The sequence below is a fragment of the Molossus molossus genome, unplaced genomic scaffold, assembly GCF_014108415.1.
Source record: "Molossus molossus isolate mMolMol1 unplaced genomic scaffold, mMolMol1.p scaffold_m16_p_14, whole genome shotgun sequence".
Lineage (NCBI taxonomy): Eukaryota > Metazoa > Chordata > Mammalia > Chiroptera > Molossidae > Molossus > Molossus molossus.
Genome location: NW_023425349.1, coordinates 1,362,938 through 1,381,097, shown reverse-complemented (window position 1 = coordinate 1,381,097; position 18,160 = coordinate 1,362,938). Strand labels below are relative to the sequence as shown.

The 18,160-nt window shown below is 67.2% G+C and overlaps 3 protein-coding genes across 3 annotated transcripts; all 3 read left to right on the top strand.

The window, feature by feature from the left end:
* Nucleotides 1-1,868: 1,868 nt before the first annotated feature.
* On the top strand, nucleotides 1,869-4,826 carry AJM1 (apical junction component 1 homolog). The gene has a single exon (XM_036260283.1). The coding sequence runs from the start codon at nucleotides 1,869-1,871 to the stop codon at nucleotides 4,824-4,826; it is 2,958 nt and encodes a 985-aa protein (XP_036116176.1).
* A 2,243-nt stretch (nucleotides 4,827-7,069) lies between these two features.
* Nucleotides 7,070-8,287, top strand: PHPT1 (phosphohistidine phosphatase 1). The gene is made up of 3 exons (XM_036261570.1): nucleotides 7,070-7,262; nucleotides 7,510-7,634; nucleotides 8,011-8,287. The coding sequence occupies exons 1-3, from the start codon at nucleotides 7,118-7,120 to the stop codon at nucleotides 8,101-8,103; spliced, it is 363 nt and encodes a 120-aa protein (XP_036117463.1). The 5' UTR covers nucleotides 7,070-7,117; the 3' UTR covers nucleotides 8,104-8,287.
* A 1,343-nt stretch (nucleotides 8,288-9,630) lies between these two features.
* On the top strand, nucleotides 9,631-17,514 carry MAMDC4 (MAM domain containing 4). The gene is made up of 27 exons (XM_036262089.1): nucleotides 9,631-9,676; nucleotides 10,234-10,341; nucleotides 10,417-10,590; nucleotides 10,674-10,799; nucleotides 10,977-11,107; nucleotides 11,193-11,277; nucleotides 11,435-11,560; nucleotides 11,733-11,870; nucleotides 11,969-12,057; nucleotides 12,142-12,315; nucleotides 12,590-12,674; nucleotides 12,764-12,943; nucleotides 13,033-13,161; nucleotides 13,284-13,415; nucleotides 14,014-14,130; nucleotides 14,253-14,387; nucleotides 14,522-14,658; nucleotides 14,724-14,934; nucleotides 15,060-15,197; nucleotides 15,329-15,447; nucleotides 15,528-15,618; nucleotides 15,746-15,892; nucleotides 16,052-16,186; nucleotides 16,278-16,405; nucleotides 16,500-16,608; nucleotides 17,156-17,328; nucleotides 17,466-17,514. Exons 1-27 carry the CDS (start codon nucleotides 9,631-9,633, stop codon nucleotides 17,505-17,507), a joined length of 3,405 nt encoding a protein of 1,134 aa, XP_036117982.1. The 3' UTR covers nucleotides 17,508-17,514.
* The last annotated feature ends 646 nt before the right edge of the window (nucleotides 17,515-18,160 follow it).

The window sequence follows — 18,160 nt, the reverse complement described above, 5'->3', positions numbered from 1 at the left end:
CAGCGGAGACGCCGCGTAGTGGGGGACGGCGGGCGGGCTTGGGCCTGCACAGCCGAGCGGGTTTGGCGGGGGAGCGGAGCTCAGGTAAGGGGTCGGAGACTGCTGCCCCACGCGCGGAGTCTTGGGTGGGGCGCCCGCAAGGATGGGGGTCCCGCCCCCGGCCATCCCGCTTGGGCTGCTCGGGGATGGGGACTGGGGGACAGGTTGTGCCGTGGGGAGGGCCGCCCCCGAAACTCATTAGGCTTGGGACACAAGCAGGGCGACCACCCCATCCCCATGGGGGGGGGGGGGGGGGGTGTCGTCCTCACCAGGCAGTGGCAAGGCCAAGCTGTCACCTCCCTGGGGCGGAGCCTCACCTCACCCTGCCATGACCCCCAATTCCGGTCTGACTTTGAGCTTAGGATGGTTGGAAGGGGGCGGGAGGGGGATGGTCCTATAAACCAGGGACAGAGTTGTGGTGGATGCCAGGCTGGGATGGGGACAGGCACTGGACCTTGGTGGCCCTGACCCAGAAGAGCAACCCTGCTGGCAGGAGGCCCCTTGCACACCTGGGACACAGAGGGGTCCACCCGATCAGAGGTCCTGACTGGTGAGGGCCTAGCATCCCCCTCCCCCCAGCTCACCCTGGAGCACACTGCTCAGGCTGTGTGAGGAGGTGGGGCCCTCTCAGCACCATCTGAGCCCCTCTCCAGCCTGTCCAGGACCTGGCGCCACAGGGGGCTGGTGGCCCAAGTCTGAATGTGAGCCTGGTACAGAGGGTGGACCCCAGCCCAGCTGGCATCGCGGGGGCGTGGAACCTCGGGTTTCCATGGAGCCTTCCCGAGATGCTATGGGGAGGGCTCTCTCCTGAGAAAGGGGGTGGAGCTTAGCCCACCCACCACTCTGCCTGCTCAGCTGGCAGCCTCCTGGCCAAGTACCCTACTCAGAGGAAGAGGGGCAGCCATAAGCCCTAGCTCACATGCCCCCACGTGGTCTTGCAGCCTCTGCCTGTTTTCCAGGTTGTGGTGCACACGCTGCAAAACTGGGGGTCACTCTCTCAGCTTGTCATGAAACCTCAAAGAGCTTGGGGTTTCAACCACCCCAAGATAGCTGGTGTCAGGTTTCTGCAAAGAAAAGAGGGTTTGGGGGCCCAGGTATATTGTTTGGGGACATTATTCTGGCTGGAACCATACCTGATGTCAAGGGTGGGATGGACCAGTTTGTCAGCCTAAGGGCCATGCCTGGACCTGATGGGGCCACCTCAGGGCCCACTGGGGCCTCAGGACTGGGGCTTGAAGCAGGCAGCTGTTCCCAGAGTAGCAGCCCTTGCTGCGCTGGGGGAGGGGTTCCAAGCCCAGCCTCTCGGCAGGTGGAGTAGGAGACTCAGTGACTGTGCAGAGCTGGCTAGGGCCAGGGGAGGGCTCACTCTGCACTGTGCACTCGGAGGGCACTTCTGTCACCAGTGGGTAACGGAGCCGGCAGCAATAAAGTCTGTAGGTAAGGCCCCAAATGTGCTCACATCCTTGGGCACCAGGGGGCAGCCTTGGGACAACACTCCTACCCTTCCTACCCCGTTCTGCACCAGGAAAGGGGGTCTAACCAAGTCTGCCACCACGGTAGATGGGGGAAACCTGAGTGGCTGGACAGCTGGGTTCCTTCTGCAGGGGCTTCAGCCGCCAGCATGGAGCAAGTGTCTGCAGCCTCAGCCAAGGCCCAAAGCCAGGGCTGCTCTACCCACTGCGCCCCAGGTAAGTCGGTCCAGCGCAGGGGGTAGCGGGGCCTGGGCTGCGGAGGGGCCACTCTGACCCATGTCTCCCCCCCCCCCCCCAGGGCGAAAGCCCCACAAGGCCGAATGAGCTGCAGCCGCCAGCCTGGGGACCTCTTTTAAGATGACCCGCACGGACCCGCCAGACCTGTTGGTGTCGACCGTGTACCAGGACATCAAGGTGGCGGCCCCGGGGCCCTCGTCTACGCGCCCGCCATGTGAGCGCTCCATGGCCCGGCCTGCTGCTCCCGTGCCTTTCAACAAGCGCCACTGCCGCAGCTTCGACTTCCTGGAGGCGCTGGATGGGGCGGCCATGGAGGCCCTACCGGAGCCCCCAGCACCGCGTGCCCGGCCCCGCGACAGCGAACCCCGGCGCCGCGCCCGCTCCAAGAGCACGCCACGCGCGCCTCCGGGCCTAGCGCCCGCGCCCGCGCCCGCGCCCGCGCCCGCACCCGCGCCCGCGCCCACCTCACCTACAGTGCTGCCGCGCCGAGGCCGGGATGTCCAACGAGCAGCGCGGGCCGAGGGGTCACCACGCCGGGAGCCCACATACCCCGCGCTGCGCGCGCTCGCCAATGAGCTGCATCCCATCAAGCTGCAGCCGCAACGGGGCGGCCCGGGCCGCATCGCGCCCTTATGCGCCGCTTCCGGCCGCTGTGCCCCACCCGAGCCACCCACTGGGCCTGCTCCTCATGTCCGCTGCCGCCTGGACATCAAACCCGACGACGCAGTGCTACAGCACGCCGCCCGGGGCTCGAGGCCCTGCGGGCCCATTGAGACCACACCCTGGGCCCGCGCCGCCCCTCAGTTCCACGGTCTCACGGTGCCCGGGCCTCGCCATGTGGCTCTGTCTCGCACTCCCACTCCCAGTGACTCCTACAGCGCGGATCCCCGAGCGCTGTACTGTGATGGGCCCCTGCCTGGGCCCCGGGACTACGCGGAGCGCCGAAATATGCCCTTTACCACCCCGCCGGTCCCCACTCAATTCTTCTACACGGAGGAACCGGAGGGCCACCCCAGCGGCTTTATGACCAGCCCAGGCCCTCCCTTTGACAGCTACTTCCCCAGGCCCTTCCAGCCCGAGGAGATCCCCGGGCCCAGTCCAAGGCGTGGGGGCGGCTACTATGCAGGAGAAGTACGCACCTTCCCTGTCCACGAACCGCCCTCCCGTTCCTACTATGGAGAGGCCCCCAGAGCCTACGGCCAGCCCTGGGGACCGCGCTATCCCCCTGTGGAGCCCCAGGCCCACCCCGCCACCCGAACCTTTTACACGGAGGACTTAGGACGGTACCGAGACCGCGACGTCCTGGCGCGGACTTACCCACATCCACGCGGCAGCCTGGCCTGGGGCGACTGGGGCCCACTGCCTTACCGAACCCTGCAGGTGGCGCCCCCCCCAGACCCTGGCCCGTTGCTCGCTTCATGGCACGGCGGCACCGGCACCAGCCCGCCCCGGCTGGCCACCGATAGACGCCACTACTCACGCTCCTGGGACAACATTCTGGCGTCTGGGCGGCGCCGGGAGGACCCCCTGGGACGCGGCCGCAGCTATGAGAACCTGCTGGGGGGAGAGGCACGGGAGCCACTGGGCACATCCCCAGAAGGCCGGCGCCAGCCAGTCGTCGTGAACCTGTCCACCTCGCCTAGACGCTATGCAGCGCTGTCACTGTCTGAGACATCGCTGTCTGAGAAGGGCCGAGTGGGCGAGGGCCCGGGCCGCAATTGGTATGTCACCCCGGAGATCACAATCACCGACAACGATCTGCGCGCCGCCGAGCGCCCGACCACCAGGGGCTGGGAACTGCCGGGGGGCCGCCCGCGGCCGCCCCCGCCAGTCGCCCCCGACGGCCCCACCTCGGGCCGCCAGCGCAGCCTCGAGCAGCTAGACGAACTCATTACTGACTTGGTGATCGACTCACGGCCCCTGGCCGGTCAAGCTGCTGACCCCGCGGCTGACAGCCTAGGCCGCCAGCTTCGCCGCCTGCTGGACTCACGGCCCGTGGGCCCTGGGGCCCCCGCGGCCCCCGCGCTGGCGCCGCGCTCGCCACCGGGGTCGGCCGGCAGTGCCGAGGAGCCCGCGGGCGCGGGGCAGGCGGCTGACGCGTCCCCGGAGCCCAGCGCGGACGAAGACGACCTGATGACTTGCTCCAACGCGCGCTGCCGGCGCACCGAGACCATGTTCAATGCCTGCCTCTACTTCAAGTCCTGTCACAGCTGCTACACCTACTACTGCTCCCGCCTGTGCCGCCGCGAGGACTGGGACGCGCACAAGGCGCGCTGCGTGTATGGCCGCGTGGGCAGCGTGTGCCGCCACGTGCTGCAGTTCTGCCGCGACAGCGGTCCGGTGCACCGCGCCTTCTCGCGCATCGCACGTGTTGGCTTCTTGTCGCGCGGCCGCGGCGTGCTCTTCCTGGGCTTTCCGAGCCCCGGCTCCGCGGACAACTTCCTGCGCTTTGGCCTCGAGGGGCTGCTGATGTCACCTACCTACCTGTCCCTACGCGAGCTGGCCACGCACGCGGCCCCCCTGGGCAGCTACGCGCGTGAGCTGGCGGCTGCTGGGCGCCTTTACGAGCCGGCTGAGTGCTTCCTGCTCAGCGTGTCAGTGGCCGTAGGCCCCGGCGCCACACCCCCTGGCGCTCCCACCCGGCCCGCGCCCGCGCCGCGTAGCCCTGGGCCCACGGTGCGCAAGTTCGCCAAGGTGGCACTGGCAGCCGGCAGTCCCGCACGGCCGCCCCCGGAGCAGGGTCGCGAGCCCGATATGGAGACGCTGATCCTGACGCCGCCACCGGGCACCGCAGGCCTGGACCAGGACGGCGAGGCTGGCCGGCGCGCGCGCGAGGTGGCCTTCATCCACATCCAGCGCGAGCTGCGACTGCGTGGCGTCTTCCTGCGCCACGAGTTCCCGCGCGTCTACGAGCAGCTCTGCGAGTTCGTCGAGGCCAACCGGCGCTTCACGCCCACCACCATCTACCCCACGGACCGGCGCACGGGCCGCCCCTTTATGTGCATGATCATGGCCGCCTCCGAGCCTCGAGCTCTGGACTGGGTGGCCAGCGCCAACCTGCTTGATGATATCATGTGAGATGCGGCGGCGCGCCAGAGACTCATCCAACGCATCTAGGACCCGCCCAGTCTGTCCAGGGTCGTCCTCTAGTCCCACCCAAGTCTCTCAGGCCCTGCCCCCAGAGATGCCCGAGCCCCGCCCAGCCCACTCAGGACCAGCTCAGTCCATTCAGACCCCGCCCCTGCTTCTCCTGAGCCCCGCCTCAAATTTTCCTAGTCCCCGCCCTCTTCACCTCGAGCTCCGCCCAGGTCCTATCCCATTGTGTTCGCCACAGATCATGCCTTTTTCTCCTCCTCTCCTGCGAGCTCCCCACCAGTCCAGCCCAGCTCCCCCTTCTTCAGCTCTCCCTCGGGCCTCCCTAGAGGCCGGTCCTTGGCCACTTGGTGCTCCCCGCTGGGAGGCGGGGTGGGCCTGAGGACCGCCCATCCCTGTCTTCAAGTGGAGGGGTCACGACTGCAGACCCCGCCGCGCAGATCCGGTCCCTGTGTCCTCTGTCGTTCGCAGGGCCTGCCTGGAACCTTCCCAAGTCTGGTTCTTCCTGGTCCAGGAGCCCGAGTTGACCAAAGCCTAGTTCCGTCCCATTTAACACGCTCCCCACCCGCCTCCTATGGTCTAGGATGCGTCCCGCTCAGAGGCCTTTCCTCTCTGGAAGACACCCTGGTTGGTCTCAGTGCGTCCGGCCCTGGTGGTGCACGGTGCGTTTCCAGTGGCCCCAGTCCTGGCTGAAGAGGGCACAGCCGGTCCCAGGACACAGCCGGTCCCCGAGCACAGACGTTTCTCAGTGCTGCCCGCCTGCCCCCCCTCACCACAGGCTGCCCTGGCCTGGGCTCTGCAGGAGGGACTGGGCAAGCAGCAGTGGAAGGGTACTCGGAGGTCTTCAGCCAAGGCGCAAGACACCCAGCCAGAGGAGAGGAAGACACTGGCAGGGGAAGCAGAGGGTGTGGGTGGGGCGCTGGTCCAGAGCTGAGACATGGCTGGGCATGAGTCAGGCTGCCGGCTCACACCCGACAGGATGGCCCAAGGTGGGTGCCAGGACAGAGCAGGGCTGCAAACAACAGCGCAGGCTCTAACTTCACAGGGAGGCAGGAAACAGGTGCAGAGGACGGATGAGCGGGTGGGGGGAACTGCAGGAAGAGCTCCGACCCGCTGGCGTAGAGTCAGGACGGGCTTCTCAGATGGGAATTGGGTGGGGAAAATCCTGGGTGGGAGCAGGTGAGGGAACCAGTTAGTTGGTCAGTGTAGGGGTCCACCGAACGGGTGGGGACGCCATTGCACAACAGCCCTCCCCACCCCTGCGCTCTGTCTGGAGGTCCCCGGTGTTGCCAACTGGAAACGTGAGTCTAGCGGCCCGGCTTCGGCCCTCGGGAGCGCACATTCGAGTGGCCCTCGGCCCCCGACCTCCCCAGGAGTGCATCCTGGCTCCGGCCCGGCTCCAGGAAGGTCAAGGGACCGGGAGAGGGGGTGAGGCCGGGCACCCGCAAGGGCCCTCCTGGAGCTCCCAGCACCGCATTGGGGCTGAAAGGGAGCATCCATCGGGTTAAATGATGAACGCCTCCCGGCTCTCTCCCCTCACAGGGCCCCCTCGCCTCCCTCCTTCACACGCCCGCGCGCCCGCTCAGCCCCGCGCCTTTGCACCGGCCACGCGCCCCACTTCTCCCACTCGCCTTCTCTCCCTCCCAAATCGGGTCTCCGCCTTCGGCCCCGCCTGAGGGCCGGCGGGTCAGGAAGGACCCTGGCCCGGGATGTTTTAAGAGGGCGAGCGCTTTTCGAACGAAGTAAAAACAACTCGAATGTCACCACTGCTGCCTCATTGTGCGGGGTGGCGGGCGGGACGGCGGAGGGCGGCCCTCGGACAGCGGGGGAGGCCCGGCAGGGAGGCCGCTGGTTACGGTGGGGGAGGCCGTCAGAGCCGGCGCGCGTTCCTCCGGCCTCAAGGGCCGCCTACCCCCTCCCAGGGGGACTGTCACCAGCCCGTGACTCTGCTAGAAACGAAGTTTTCCGTCCGCTGGTTTTCACCACCACCCACTCCGGGTTCCACTTTCCCCTTTAAGTGGGACCCGCGTGGTCCCGGGGGGAGGGGCGGGTGCAAGTAGCTGAATTGCGATTGGCCAGTCGGTGCTGTAGCTGAATTGCGATTGGCCAGTCGGTGCTGCGGGTCGGCGGCACGATTGGCTGCGGCTGAGGGCCAGGCCTGCCTGCCGCCGCGGGATTGGCCGCCGACTCCCAGAGCCCGCCCCCCGCCCTGCCGGCGCAGCGCGAGTGCGTAGGGTAGGGCCGCGGGCCGCAGGAGCGGGCGCGCCCCCGGAAACATGGCGGCGGCGGACCTTTCCCAGGTCCCCGACGTGGACATCGATCCCGACGGCGTGTTCAAGTACGTGCTGATTCGGGTCCACGCGGCCCCGGCAGGGGAGAGCAAGGAGATCGTGCGCGGCTACAAGTGGGCCGAGTACCACGGTGAGGGCGGGGCCTGGGGCCACGGGCGGGGCGGGCCGTCGGGGGCGTCGGGGGAGGGCATCCCGCGCGGGGCGGGGCGTCCTGCGGGCCCAGCGGCGGCCCCGGCGCGACCCCTCGCTCCCGTTCCTCGCGCCGCGCCCAGGCGCGCCTCCCCCCCTCCGCGCCCTGGAGGGGCTCCGCCGCCGGAGCTGGGCTGCAGACCCGGGTCCCCGGCAGCCTCCGCTGAGTGCTGCGCGCTCCCCCCCAGCCGACATCTACGACAAGGTGTCCGGCGAGCTGCAGAAGAAAGGCTATGACTGCGAGTGCCTGGGAGGCGGGCGCATCTCCCACCAGAGCCAGGACAAGAAGATCCACGTGTACGGCTACTCCATGGTGAGGCCCAGCCCCGGCCTGCCGGCCACACGCGTCCCGTCCCCGGCCCGCAGCCTCCCCATCTCCCAGTGCCAGGGGCTGGGAGGGACAGTGGGCTGGTCCTGTCCCAGCTCCGGAGGCCAGCGCGGGCTGTCACTCTCCCCCAGCTCTTTGAGGCATGGGGAGAGGGGTGAAACTCAGGCACCCGTGGATGCACAGGGGTATTCTCTGGGCACCCAGAATAGCCCAGGCCTCAGGCAGGTCTGTTCACCGCGGTGACCACCTTTCTGCAGGAGGGCTCCCTAGGGCCCCCACCCCAGTCTGGCTCGTGGGTGTCCCTACTGACTGGACACCCACAGCCAGGACACGGGCTGTAAGAGACGTCTTCTCTCCTCAGGGATACGGGCGCGCCCAGCACTCCATCTCCACGGAGAAGATCAAAGCCAAGTACCCCGACTACGAGGTCACCTGGGCTGACGACGGCTACTGAGGCCCACTGAGGCCTGCTGCCTCCAGCTGCCCGTTCAGGACTCTGCCCTTGAAGCCCCCTCCTGCGGGGCTGGGCTGCACTCCTGGTGCTGTGCCACCCTGCCCAGACCTTGGAGCTGGACACCAGCCTGGTCCCACTATCTGGGTTTGCCTCACCCACTGGAATTAAAAGCGTTGTCACCCCAGTTGGTCTCTGGATATTATGTGTCTTGGCTTCTCCTCCTGGGTTGCCCCTCTGGATCCACGACTCGAGCGGGTGGGTAGCAGAGAGCCTGAGGAGCCCTGGGGGCAGCGGGGCCCCTCCTGGCTGCCCCTCACCTGGCTCTGCCTCTGGAGGCCCCAGGGAGTGGCAGTGCACACTCAGCTCTTTGGGGTCTGATAAGGGCCCCCCAGCTGCTGTCCCCGTTTATGACCTAATTGCTCCTCCTCGTGGCTGCTATCCCCAAGGACATCTGGGAGGAGGCCCACCTAGCCCTTGCACAAGGAATTAGTCCCTGGTTCCTTGGGGCCTGGGGTGGGAGTGCCCATCCCAGTGTGCAGGGCAGGAGGGCACCAGTGACCACTCTCCTGGCGGCTGGTTTCAGTGTCCCTGTGTGCTCTGCCAGCCGAGGTCACACATGAAAGTGGCTTGTGACTCCTTGCTTCCGATATCAGGTCTCAGCCCCTGGCCCACAGCTGAGGTCAACAGGCAGAGTTTCCGACATGGAGCTGGGAGCCCCTCACCCAGTGCAGGGCTGCAGGGACACCAGCAGGAGGAGGGCAGAGCCAGGCACACCGAGGTGCAGCCTGCGGCTCCCTGCGAGTGGGTGTGCCCTGCTGCGGCTGCCTCCTGCTGTGTGCCTGGGTGAGCTCACCACAGCCTCCATGCAGGTGCCCTGCCACTGCATTTTAACAGGAGGCAGGTTCCAAGGTCACCGCATCAACTGCAGCAGAGCCTGGCTGCCAGCCCTGCACTGGGGCTGATCTGTGGTCTGTGCCATGAGAACCAGGGCCCCTGAGTGCCAGCCATGCTGCTCAGGACAGTGGTCCAGGAATAAGTGATTATGAATAAATAAGGGTACAGGAACCACAGGCTGAGTGATGGAGACGAAGATGGTCCAGGTCCCTGGCTGCTAGCCCTCCTCCCGGGGTTTATACATGCTGGGTTCCTGTTGGCAGCCTGGGCCAAGCTGACCTTGCAGCCAGGCTGGGGACAGAGCCCTGGAGAAGTGGCTGCGACCTGTGCTCCCTGGAGCTGCCTCCAGCAGGCCTTCCACCGGGCAGGGCTGCGCAGTGGTTTGCACGACGGGGCCGAACCTTTGGTCTGGAGTGGCTGCGCAAGTGGGAGCTGACCTGGGCCAGGGGCCCCTCTCCTGGACCCTTTTACAACCAGTGTTTGCACTCATCAGCCAGGGTGGGGCTGGTCAAGGGGCCCTGTCTCCCGTTAGAGCAGAGTCAGCCTGTGGGGCCGAGGCTGATAACTGAGCAAAGTCCCCACCAAGCTGCCCAGCGTGTACACATTCTGGGCCTCGCTTCCTTTGGCCTGACCATGCCTCTGCCTGGCTGCCTCCTGCTTGCCCTGGTCCTGCTCCTGGGTGAGTCGGGTTTGGATCCTGAAGCAGAGCTGGCTGGGGTCTCGGGGACAAGGCCTGGGTGACCTGCTGTAGTGGGACCCAGAGCAAGTCCTAAGGGTCCTGAGGTTGCCCCGCTGGGCAAAGGGCAGGACATCTGCTCTCCATGGCCCGTTTCCACCCAGGCTCCAAGGTGAGCGGGCCCTGGAGGCAGATCCCTGCTCTTGGACGCGTGGAGCCTGAGGGGTTCTGGGTTATCCACTGATACATCCCCTTGAGGGGGCACCCTCCCCGCTGGGCTCACCGCTTCCTCGCCAGGGGCTGTTCCACAAGGGGGCGCGCTTGGTCCCATGCATGCCCACATCCCTCCATACTGACTTGCAGCCAGCCTGGGCCTTAACAGGGAGCCCCCAGCCACAGACCCATCCCCTCCCTCTCCACCTCCGTCCTGGGACCTAGAGCAGGACAACCAACAGCCTGCCTGGCTCTGCGGGGTTTCTGGGACCTGGGACAGTCCCAGGTGTATCTGGATGGGGGGAGTCACCCTGCCCCAGATCACTTGCCTGTCTCTCTGCTGGCAGCAGGGTTCCCAGGCTGGGCCTGGGTCCCCAGCCACTGCAGTACCCCCAGCGACACCATGTGCAACTTTGTGTGTGACTGCAGGGACTGTTCCGACGAGACTCAGTGTGGTGAGCCAGTACTGGGCAGGGAGCGGGCAGGACCAGCCCTCGGAGGGCGGCTCCCCTGACCACCCTCTGTCCTAGGTTACAATGGGGCTTCGTCTGCCTGGGGCGTCCCCTTCGCCTGCGACTTCGAGCAGGACTCCTGTGGCTGGCGAGACATCAGCACCTCCGGCTACAGCTGGCTCCGAGACCGGGCAGGGGCTGCACCCGAGGGTCCCGGGCCACGCTCAGACCACACTCTCGGCACTGACCTGGGTGAGGCCTAGTGGGTGGGTGTCCATGCCACCCCCTCCCTTCTTTGGTTCCTGCCCTGTCTTCTAACCTCTCTGCCCCTCCAGGCTGGTACGTGGCTGCTGGCACTCACCGTGGGAAAGAGACGTCCACTGCAGCCCTGCGCTCCCCTGTCCTGCACGAGGGGGCCCCTACCTGTGAGCTGAGGCTCTGGTACCACGCAGCCTCTGCAGGTGTGCGCCCAGAACCCTGCGCCCCAGGTGGGATGCCCTGAGGGAGACAGGAAAAGAAGGCAGGCTGCCGCAGGAAAGGGAAGGTGCCCAGGAAGGGGCAGAGGTCCCAAGGCAGCGCACAGCCAGCAGGCGGGGAGGCCCTGGGGTGGCTCAGCAGCCCCATGACGCCCCCTACAGATGTGGCTGAGCTTCGGCTGGAGCTGACCCACAGCACCGAGACGCTGACCCTGTGGCAGAGCTCAGGACCCTGGGGCCCAGGATGGCAGGAGCTGGTGGTGGCCCCTGGCCGCATCTGGGGTGACTTCTGGGTGAGTTGGAGGGTGGTCTGGATGGTGGGGGTAGCAGGTTGAGTCTGAGCCCTGACTTAGGTCCTAAGGACCCTGTTCTCTTCAGGTGACCTTCTCTGCCACCCGAAATGCCACCCACAGGGGCACTGTAGCCTTGGATGATGTGACCTTCTGGGGCTGTGGGCTGCCCAGTAAGACCCCATGCTATGGCCCCACACCTGGGGGGCAGTGGGTTAGCAGAGCCCCTCACCTGCTCAGTCCCAGCTCAGAAGGTCTGGAGCCTCCCCCCACTGCCCCAGCCCCATGGGTCTTGGGCCAAGGGTGATGGGTTAACCCTCCCCACCCTAGCCCCCCAGGCAAGCTGCCCCCTGGGGCATCACCACTGCCGGAACCAGGCCTGCGTGGAGCCCCACCAGCTGTGCGATGGAGAGGACAACTGTGGGGACAGCTCCGATGAGGACACACCCATGTGCAGTGAGTCGGGGTTCTCACTCGAACACGGGAGGGGCTGTACCTCGGCTTGGTCCTTCTGGGGGTAGGGTGCTCCTGTCTGCGGAGATGGGGCCACACAGCCTCTGGTGTCAGGGAGGCCGAGGGCCCAGGAGGAGGCCCTGCTCAGCAGCCTGAGTCCCACTTCCTGCCCTAGGCCACTACCTGTCCACTGACTTTGAGAAGGGCCTGGGCCTGTGGGACCACTTGGAGGGCTGGACCAGGAACCACAGTGCCAGTGTCCCTGAACTCCCTGCCTGGCCGCGCCGAGACCACAGCCAGAACAGCGCCCAGGGTGAGACCCACTGGGGACCCTCGGCCACAGCCCCGGCCCATGCCAGGCCGCAGCCCCCCCCCCCCCCCGCGCCCAACTCACACCTGCTCTCTTCCCAGGCTGTTTCCTGGTGTCTGCGGCTCAGCCCAGCGCCCCTGCCGTCCTCCACAGCCCCGAATTCCAAGCCCCGGGTCCCCACAACTGCTCGGTAAGGCAGGCAGAGGGACTGGGGTTGCTGTCCTGCGGCTGGGGCCCCAGGGCGACTTCCCAACTGTCCTTGGTCCCCTCCCAGCTCATCTTCTATTACTACCTGCACGGGTCCGAGGCCAGCCGCCTCCAGCTGTACCTGCAGGCACAGAACCCCAGTGGCCCCCGGGACCCTGTCCTGCTGCGCAGGCGCCACGGGGACCTGGGGGCCGCCTGGGTCCGAGACCGGGTTGACATCCAGAGCAAACGTCCCTTCCAGGTGAGGCCAGCGAGGGCAGCGATGGGGGGCAGTCGGGTGGCCCTCTAGCTATCTCTGCAGGGAGCTTGCTGGTCGGTTGGTGGGCTGCAGAAGGCCAGCGGAGACAGGTGGCCTTCAGAAGGCCCTTCCCGAAGGGGTGGGGTGGTGGTGATGGGGGAGGGGTCCACCAAATATAAACTACAAGGTGTGGGGTGGCGAGGAGAGGGCTCAAGGGAGCAGACCCGGGGGACAGCAGATGGTGCTGGGGTTCCCCCTGAGCCCTGTGTGCCCTCAGATCCTCCTGGCCGGGCAGACGGGTCCTGGGGGTGTTGTGGGCCTGGATGACCTCATCCTGTCTGATGGCTGCAAACCAGTCCTGGGTGAGTCTGCTGAGCCCCCTCCCTCTCCGGCAAACACAGCTTCCTCCCACTCCCCTAAACCCCCACCCCCTTCTGCTCTACCCCCGCAGAGGGATCCCGCTGGCCCCCTGGGCTCTGGGCCCCAGGCCCCAGGCCCCAGCCCACTGGCCTGCAGCCCCAAGGATCCTGTGAGCCAGGACATCTGTCCTGTGGCGACCTGTGTGTCCCCCCGGAGCAGCTGTGTGACTTCCAGCAGCAGTGTGAGGGGGGCGAGGACGAGCAGGAGTGTGGTGAGGGCAGCCGGAAGCGGGGCCTCCAGGTCGGGCTCTCGCACTGCGGGGCAGGCCCCAGGACGGCTCAGCACCCCCTGCTGTTGCAGGCACCTCGGACTTCGAGCTGCCCACCGCCGGGGGCTGGGAGGACACCAGCGTGGGGCGGCTGCAGTGGGGCCGTGTCCCCGCGGAGCAGGGCAGCGGCCCTGGCACGGACGCCGGCGGGGCTGCTGCTGGTGAGGCCCCAGCCCCCGGCCCAGGGCAGCCTGGGGCAGCAGCCTGCCAAGTGCCTCCCCGAGGGGTCCCCTGAGCTGGGGCTCCCAGGAGGAGTCAGCTGAGCAGCTCTGCTCTTCCGCAGGGCACTTCCTGTCCCTGCAGAGGGCCTGGGGACAGCGGACCACAGAGGCCCGCGTCCTCACCCCCCCGCTGGGCCTCTCAGGCCCCCACTGCGAACTCCACATGGCTTACTATTTTCAGAGTCACCCCCAAGGTACTGCTGGCCGTCTGGCCGTCCGTCCGAGCCCTCTGCCAGCCCTGGGCGCAGAGCTCCCCAGGTGCACCCTGCAGGAGGCGGGGTGGGCTGGGCTGACCCTTGGCGACCCCTCACCAGGCTTCCTGGCGTTGGCCGTGGTGGAGGGCGGCACCCGGGAACTGGTGTGGGAGGCCCCGGGCAGCAGCAGCGTCTGGAGGGTGGACACGGTCCTTCTGGGGAAACGCCGCCGGCCTTTCCAGGTGAGGGGGGCAGCCTGGGAGGGGGCATGGAGCTGGCCTTGACTTAACAGCCCCCCTTCATGCCCCCATGAAGCTGGAGTTTGTCGGCCTTGTGGACTTGGATGGCCCTGGTCAGCAGGGAGCTGGGGTGGACAATGTGATCTTGAAGGACTGCAGCCCCACAGTGGTCACCAAGAAAGACACAGGTCCTCCCGCCCACCCCCGCACCCACTCCCCACCCTGGCTCCTCTGCCCAGACCACCTTGAAGGACCCCCAGAGACCCCAGAGAGCACGTCTCCCCTCCTCTCAGGACTCAGGAGGGATGCAGGGTGGGGAAGGGGCAGGGGTTCTGACCCCGCCGCTGCCCCACCCCCAGAGGTCTCCTGTAACTTCGAGCGGGACCTGTGCGGCTGGCACACAGGCCACCTCACAGATGCCCACTGGCATTGGACGGAGAGCCATGGCCCTGGGTACGACCACACCACAGGCAAAGGTAGGGCGGGGCACCCAGACTCGGTGGCAGCGCCGGCCTGGGGCGTTGGCTTCGACTCGGGTGGAGGGCATGCTTCTTGGGCGTATGCAGCTCAGCCGGGCTCTCCGCCCGCACTCCCGCAGGCTGCTTCATGCTCCTGGACCCCACGGACCCTCCAGCCCGGGGCCCTGGTGCCCACCTGCTCACCCAGCCGCAGACACCAGCAGCCCCTCAGGAGTGTCTCTCCTTCTGGTATCACCTCTATGGGCCCCAGATTGGTGAGTGACCTGGGGCAGGGCAGGGCAGGGCAGGGCAGGGCAGGGCTAGGAGGCTCATGGTGGTCCAAGTTCTAGAGGGGGTGGGAAGCCATCAGGAGGGGGTCTGGCCCCTCCAAACCCCACTCTCCCTACAGGGACACTGCGCCTGGTGATGAGACAGGATGGGAAGGGGGACACACACCTCTGGTCGAGGTCAGGCACCCACGGCAACCGTTGGCACGAGGCCTGGGCCACCCTCCACCACCAGACATTATCTGGCGCCCAGTACCAAGTGAGGACCAGCTCCTGGGTGGCGGGGGCAGGGCAGGCCCCAGCACTGACACCCTCTGCCCCCAGCTGCTGTTCGAGGGCCTCCGGGACGGGTACCATGGCACCATGGCGCTGGACGATGTGGCTGTGCGGCCTGGGCCCTGCTGGGCCCCCAAGCACTGCTCCTTTGAGGACTCGGCCTGCGGCTTCACCGGGGACTCCTGGACTCGCCAGGCCAACGTCACGGGCCATGCCGCCCTGGGCCCCCGAGCTGACCACACTATGGAGACAGCTCAGGGTGCCCTGGGCTGGACAGAGGGGCTGAGGGAGGGCCGGGCGGTGGGCAGGCAGGGGCAGGCTGGCATGAGAGGGGTGGGTCAGGGTGGGGCAGGGCAGCAGGCTGAAGTTGGCACCCTCACCCAGGGCACTACATGATAGTGGACACGAGCCCACAGGCCCTACCCCGAGGCCACATGGCCTCTCTGACCTCAGAGGAGCACAGGCCCCTGACCCAACCTGCCTGCCTGACCTTTTGGTACCACCTGAGCCTCCGAAACCCAGGTGAGGACTGCCAGGAGGAGGGGCTGTCTGGCCACACCAGCCCTTAGGCCAAGGCCACGGGGAGCCCACTCCTCGGGCCCCGAGAGGGCCCTGCTCCCCACTGCTGCTGACCTGGGCTGCCGCCGGGGCAGGCACCCTGCAGGTGCACGTGGAGGAGGCGGAGAGGCGCCAGGTGCTGAGCGTCAGCGACCACGGAGGGCTTGCCTGGCGCCTGGGCAGTGTGGACGTGCAGGCCCAGCGGGCCTGGAGGGTGAGTGCAGGGAGCGGGTGCTGCCTCGCGCCGGGGGCTGTCCGGACCACGTGGAGCTGCCTCGCCCTGTGCCTGCCCAGGTGGTGTTTGAGGCCGTGGCTGCTGGCGTGGAGCACTCCTACATGGCGCTGGACGACCTGCTCCTCCAGGACGGACCCTGCCCTCGGCCAGGTGGGAGCCCTGCAGCCTGCTATGCCCTAGGGGTGGCACCAGCTCCGTGCCCACCCGGCCCCGGCAGCGCTGGTGCCCCAGGGATGGGGGCAGCGGCAACACCACTCATTGCCCAGGTCCCTTGCAGCTTCCTGTGACTTCGAGACTGGCCTATGTGGCTGGAGCCACCTGCCCTGGCCTGGCCTGGGTGGGTACAGCTGGGACTGGAGCAGCGGATCCACACCCTCCCAGTACCCCCAACCCCCTGTGGACCACACCTTGGGCACTGACACAGGTGGGTCTGAGTCAGGGAAGGGGTCCCAGAGCCACACAAAGCCAGGGACAGACACCCACCCCAACCGGGCCAGCCAGCCCAGCTCGCCCAGGCTCCCGCCAGGGTCAGAGGCCTCAGCTCCATCGGGCCATTCGGGCACCCTCCCGCTCTCGTCCCCAGGCCACTTTGCTCTCTTCGACACTGGCGTGCTGGGTGCAGGGGGCCGGGCGGCCTGGCTGCGGAGCCAGCCTCTGCCTGCCACCAAGGCCTCCTGCCTCCGCTTCTGGTACCGCATGGACTTCCCCCAGCACTGCTGTGAGTCGGCCGGCCAGTGGGGCAGCAGGGGCCTGGGGCGGCCCTGCCTGGGGTGGCTCGGGGACCTGACCCGCCCTGACCCTGCGCTCAGACAAGGGCGAGCTGAGGGTGCTCCTGAGCAGTGCCCGAGGCCAGCTGGCCGTGTGGGGTGCTGGCGGGCGCCAGCGGCACCAGTGGCTGGAAGGCCAGGTGGAGGTGGCCAGTGCCGAGGAGTTCCAGGTAAGGCCCTTCTGCTCGGAGCCAGGGCCTGAGGGGCTCGGGCAGGGCCCTCTTCCTCCTGGAGTCCACACAGCCCCTCCTCCCTCCCGGTCAGATCATGTTTGAAGCCACTCTGGGTGGCCAGCCAGCCCTGGGGCCCATTGCCCTGGACGACGTTGAGTATCTGACCGGGCAGCGTTGCCAGCTGCCTGCACCCAGCCAGGGTAAGCCCTGTCCAAGTTGGCCAGCCTGCTCTGGGCCTGGGCTTCTTTGGCTCGGCAGCTTCGGCCCATGTGGCTGCCTGAGAGGCCAGGAGACCCACCAGGGCCGGGCCCGTCCCTCCCTCTCCTGCTGTCCCGTCCCCTCCCCAGGCCCCTGAACTCCATGTGTGCTCTCAGGGTGTGGCCAGGCCCTGGGAGGTGCCAGCCAGGTAAGATACCGACCAGCCTCTTCCTGGAGCACTTGCTGGTTGCTGACACTCCACCTCCAGATGGGGCCAGCCTGGGGCCATGACTCCTGCAGGTCCCCGCCTCAGCCTGGGGCCGTGACTCCTGCCTGCAGGTCCTCAGCCTGGGGCCGTGACTCCTGCCTGCAGGTCCCCCGCCTCAGCCTGGGCCTGTCCTGGCACGGCCGTGCCCCAGTCTAGAGCAGTGACCCAGCAGCCCGCAGGGAGAGGAGAGACCATTGTCCCTAGACATCATCCTTGGCCTCAAGACTGGGGCTGACAGGGAGGGCTCGAGTCCCAGGGCTCATGTGCCCTGTGGCCCACAGGGGACACAGCAGTGGCCATGGTGGTACCAGCCACGGTTGGCAGCACCCTCCTCCTCCTGCTCCTGGTGCTGCTTGGACTCCTGGGGTGGCATTGGCTGCAGAAGGGGGGCTACTCCTTCCAGGACAGGACAGCGGCCTCAGCCCCTGGCTTTGACAATGTTCTCTTCAATGCGGTAGGGGCCCCTGGGTAAGGGTGGGGAGGTGGGTGGGGGAGCCACTGGCCCTGCACTTGGCTTGACCCTGGAGATCAGAGCAGAGGGGCAGGAACCCTCTCAACCCACCCAGCAGTCACCAGGCTTCTCCTTTCCAGGATCAAGTCACCCTGCCAGCACCTGCCACCAGTGACCCATAGACACAGAGAAGACCCAGGCTCCTCACGGAAGCTCCCCCCGTCTTATCAGCCCTGGCCCAGGATGGGCTGAGTCCTGCATGCCCACCCCGCATCCTGTCCCCCCTCATGCCTGGCTACAGTCCTAACCCCAGCAATCAACACTCCGGCCCACAAGGGTGGCTTCCCCCTCACTAGCCAGTCTGTGCATCGCTCTGGAGGTCCGTGTCCACAACCCCACAATAAAGGTCCCTGTGCCCATGGTCCCCATGTCCCCCATCGCGCAGGGAAGGTCCGAGCAATCCCTGAAATGATCTCAGAGCAGAGCCCACCGTGACAGTCGTGAGCAGGTCCCTTAAGAGCGAGCTGCGGCTCCCGCTCACCAAGGGTGTGAGGGAGGCTCATCCCTGGAGGTGTATCAGGTCCCTGGTGCCCCACATCCCACCTTCCTGTAATGAGATGGAGTCAGGTCTTCCTAACCCAGGGAGGACGCCGGGCTCTGCTCCTCCCTGGGGAGCACTTGAACAGTCTTGTCCAGACCTGGAAGCGGCCAGTGCACTTGGGCAGTGGGGGTAACGGGCCTGGGGCAGCCCTAGAGTTGGCTCAGGGGCCTGACCTGCCCTGACCCCTGCTCCCAGACAAGGGCGAGCTAAGGCGATGGCCACTCCTGCACAGCC

Excerpts from the sequence above, each read along its gene's own strand:
- PHPT1 (XM_036261570.1), top strand. The coding sequence starts at position 7,118 with ATGGCGGCGGCGGACCTTTCCCAGGTCCCCGACGTGGACATCGATCCC. Across the intron at positions 7,263-7,509 it reads CAAGTGGGCCGAGTACCACG|CCGACATCTACGACAAGGTG; the intron begins GTGAGGGCGGGG and ends GCTCCCCCCCAG. Across the intron at positions 7,635-8,010 it reads ACGTGTACGGCTACTCCATG|GGATACGGGCGCGCCCAGCA; the intron begins GTGAGGCCCAGC and ends TTCTCTCCTCAG.
- MAMDC4 (XM_036262089.1), top strand. The coding sequence starts at position 9,631 with ATGCCTCTGCCTGGCTGCCTCCTGCTTGCCCTGGTCCTGCTCCTGG. Across the intron at positions 12,675-12,763 it reads TGGCTGCAAACCAGTCCTGG|AGGGATCCCGCTGGCCCCCT; the intron begins GTGAGTCTGCTG and ends CTACCCCCGCAG. Across the intron at positions 15,619-15,745 it reads CGGACCCTGCCCTCGGCCAG|CTTCCTGTGACTTCGAGACT; the intron begins GTGGGAGCCCTG and ends GGTCCCTTGCAG.
- AJM1 (XM_036260283.1), top strand. The coding sequence starts at position 1,869 with ATGACCCGCACGGACCCGCCAGACCTGTTGGTGTCGACCGTGTACCAG.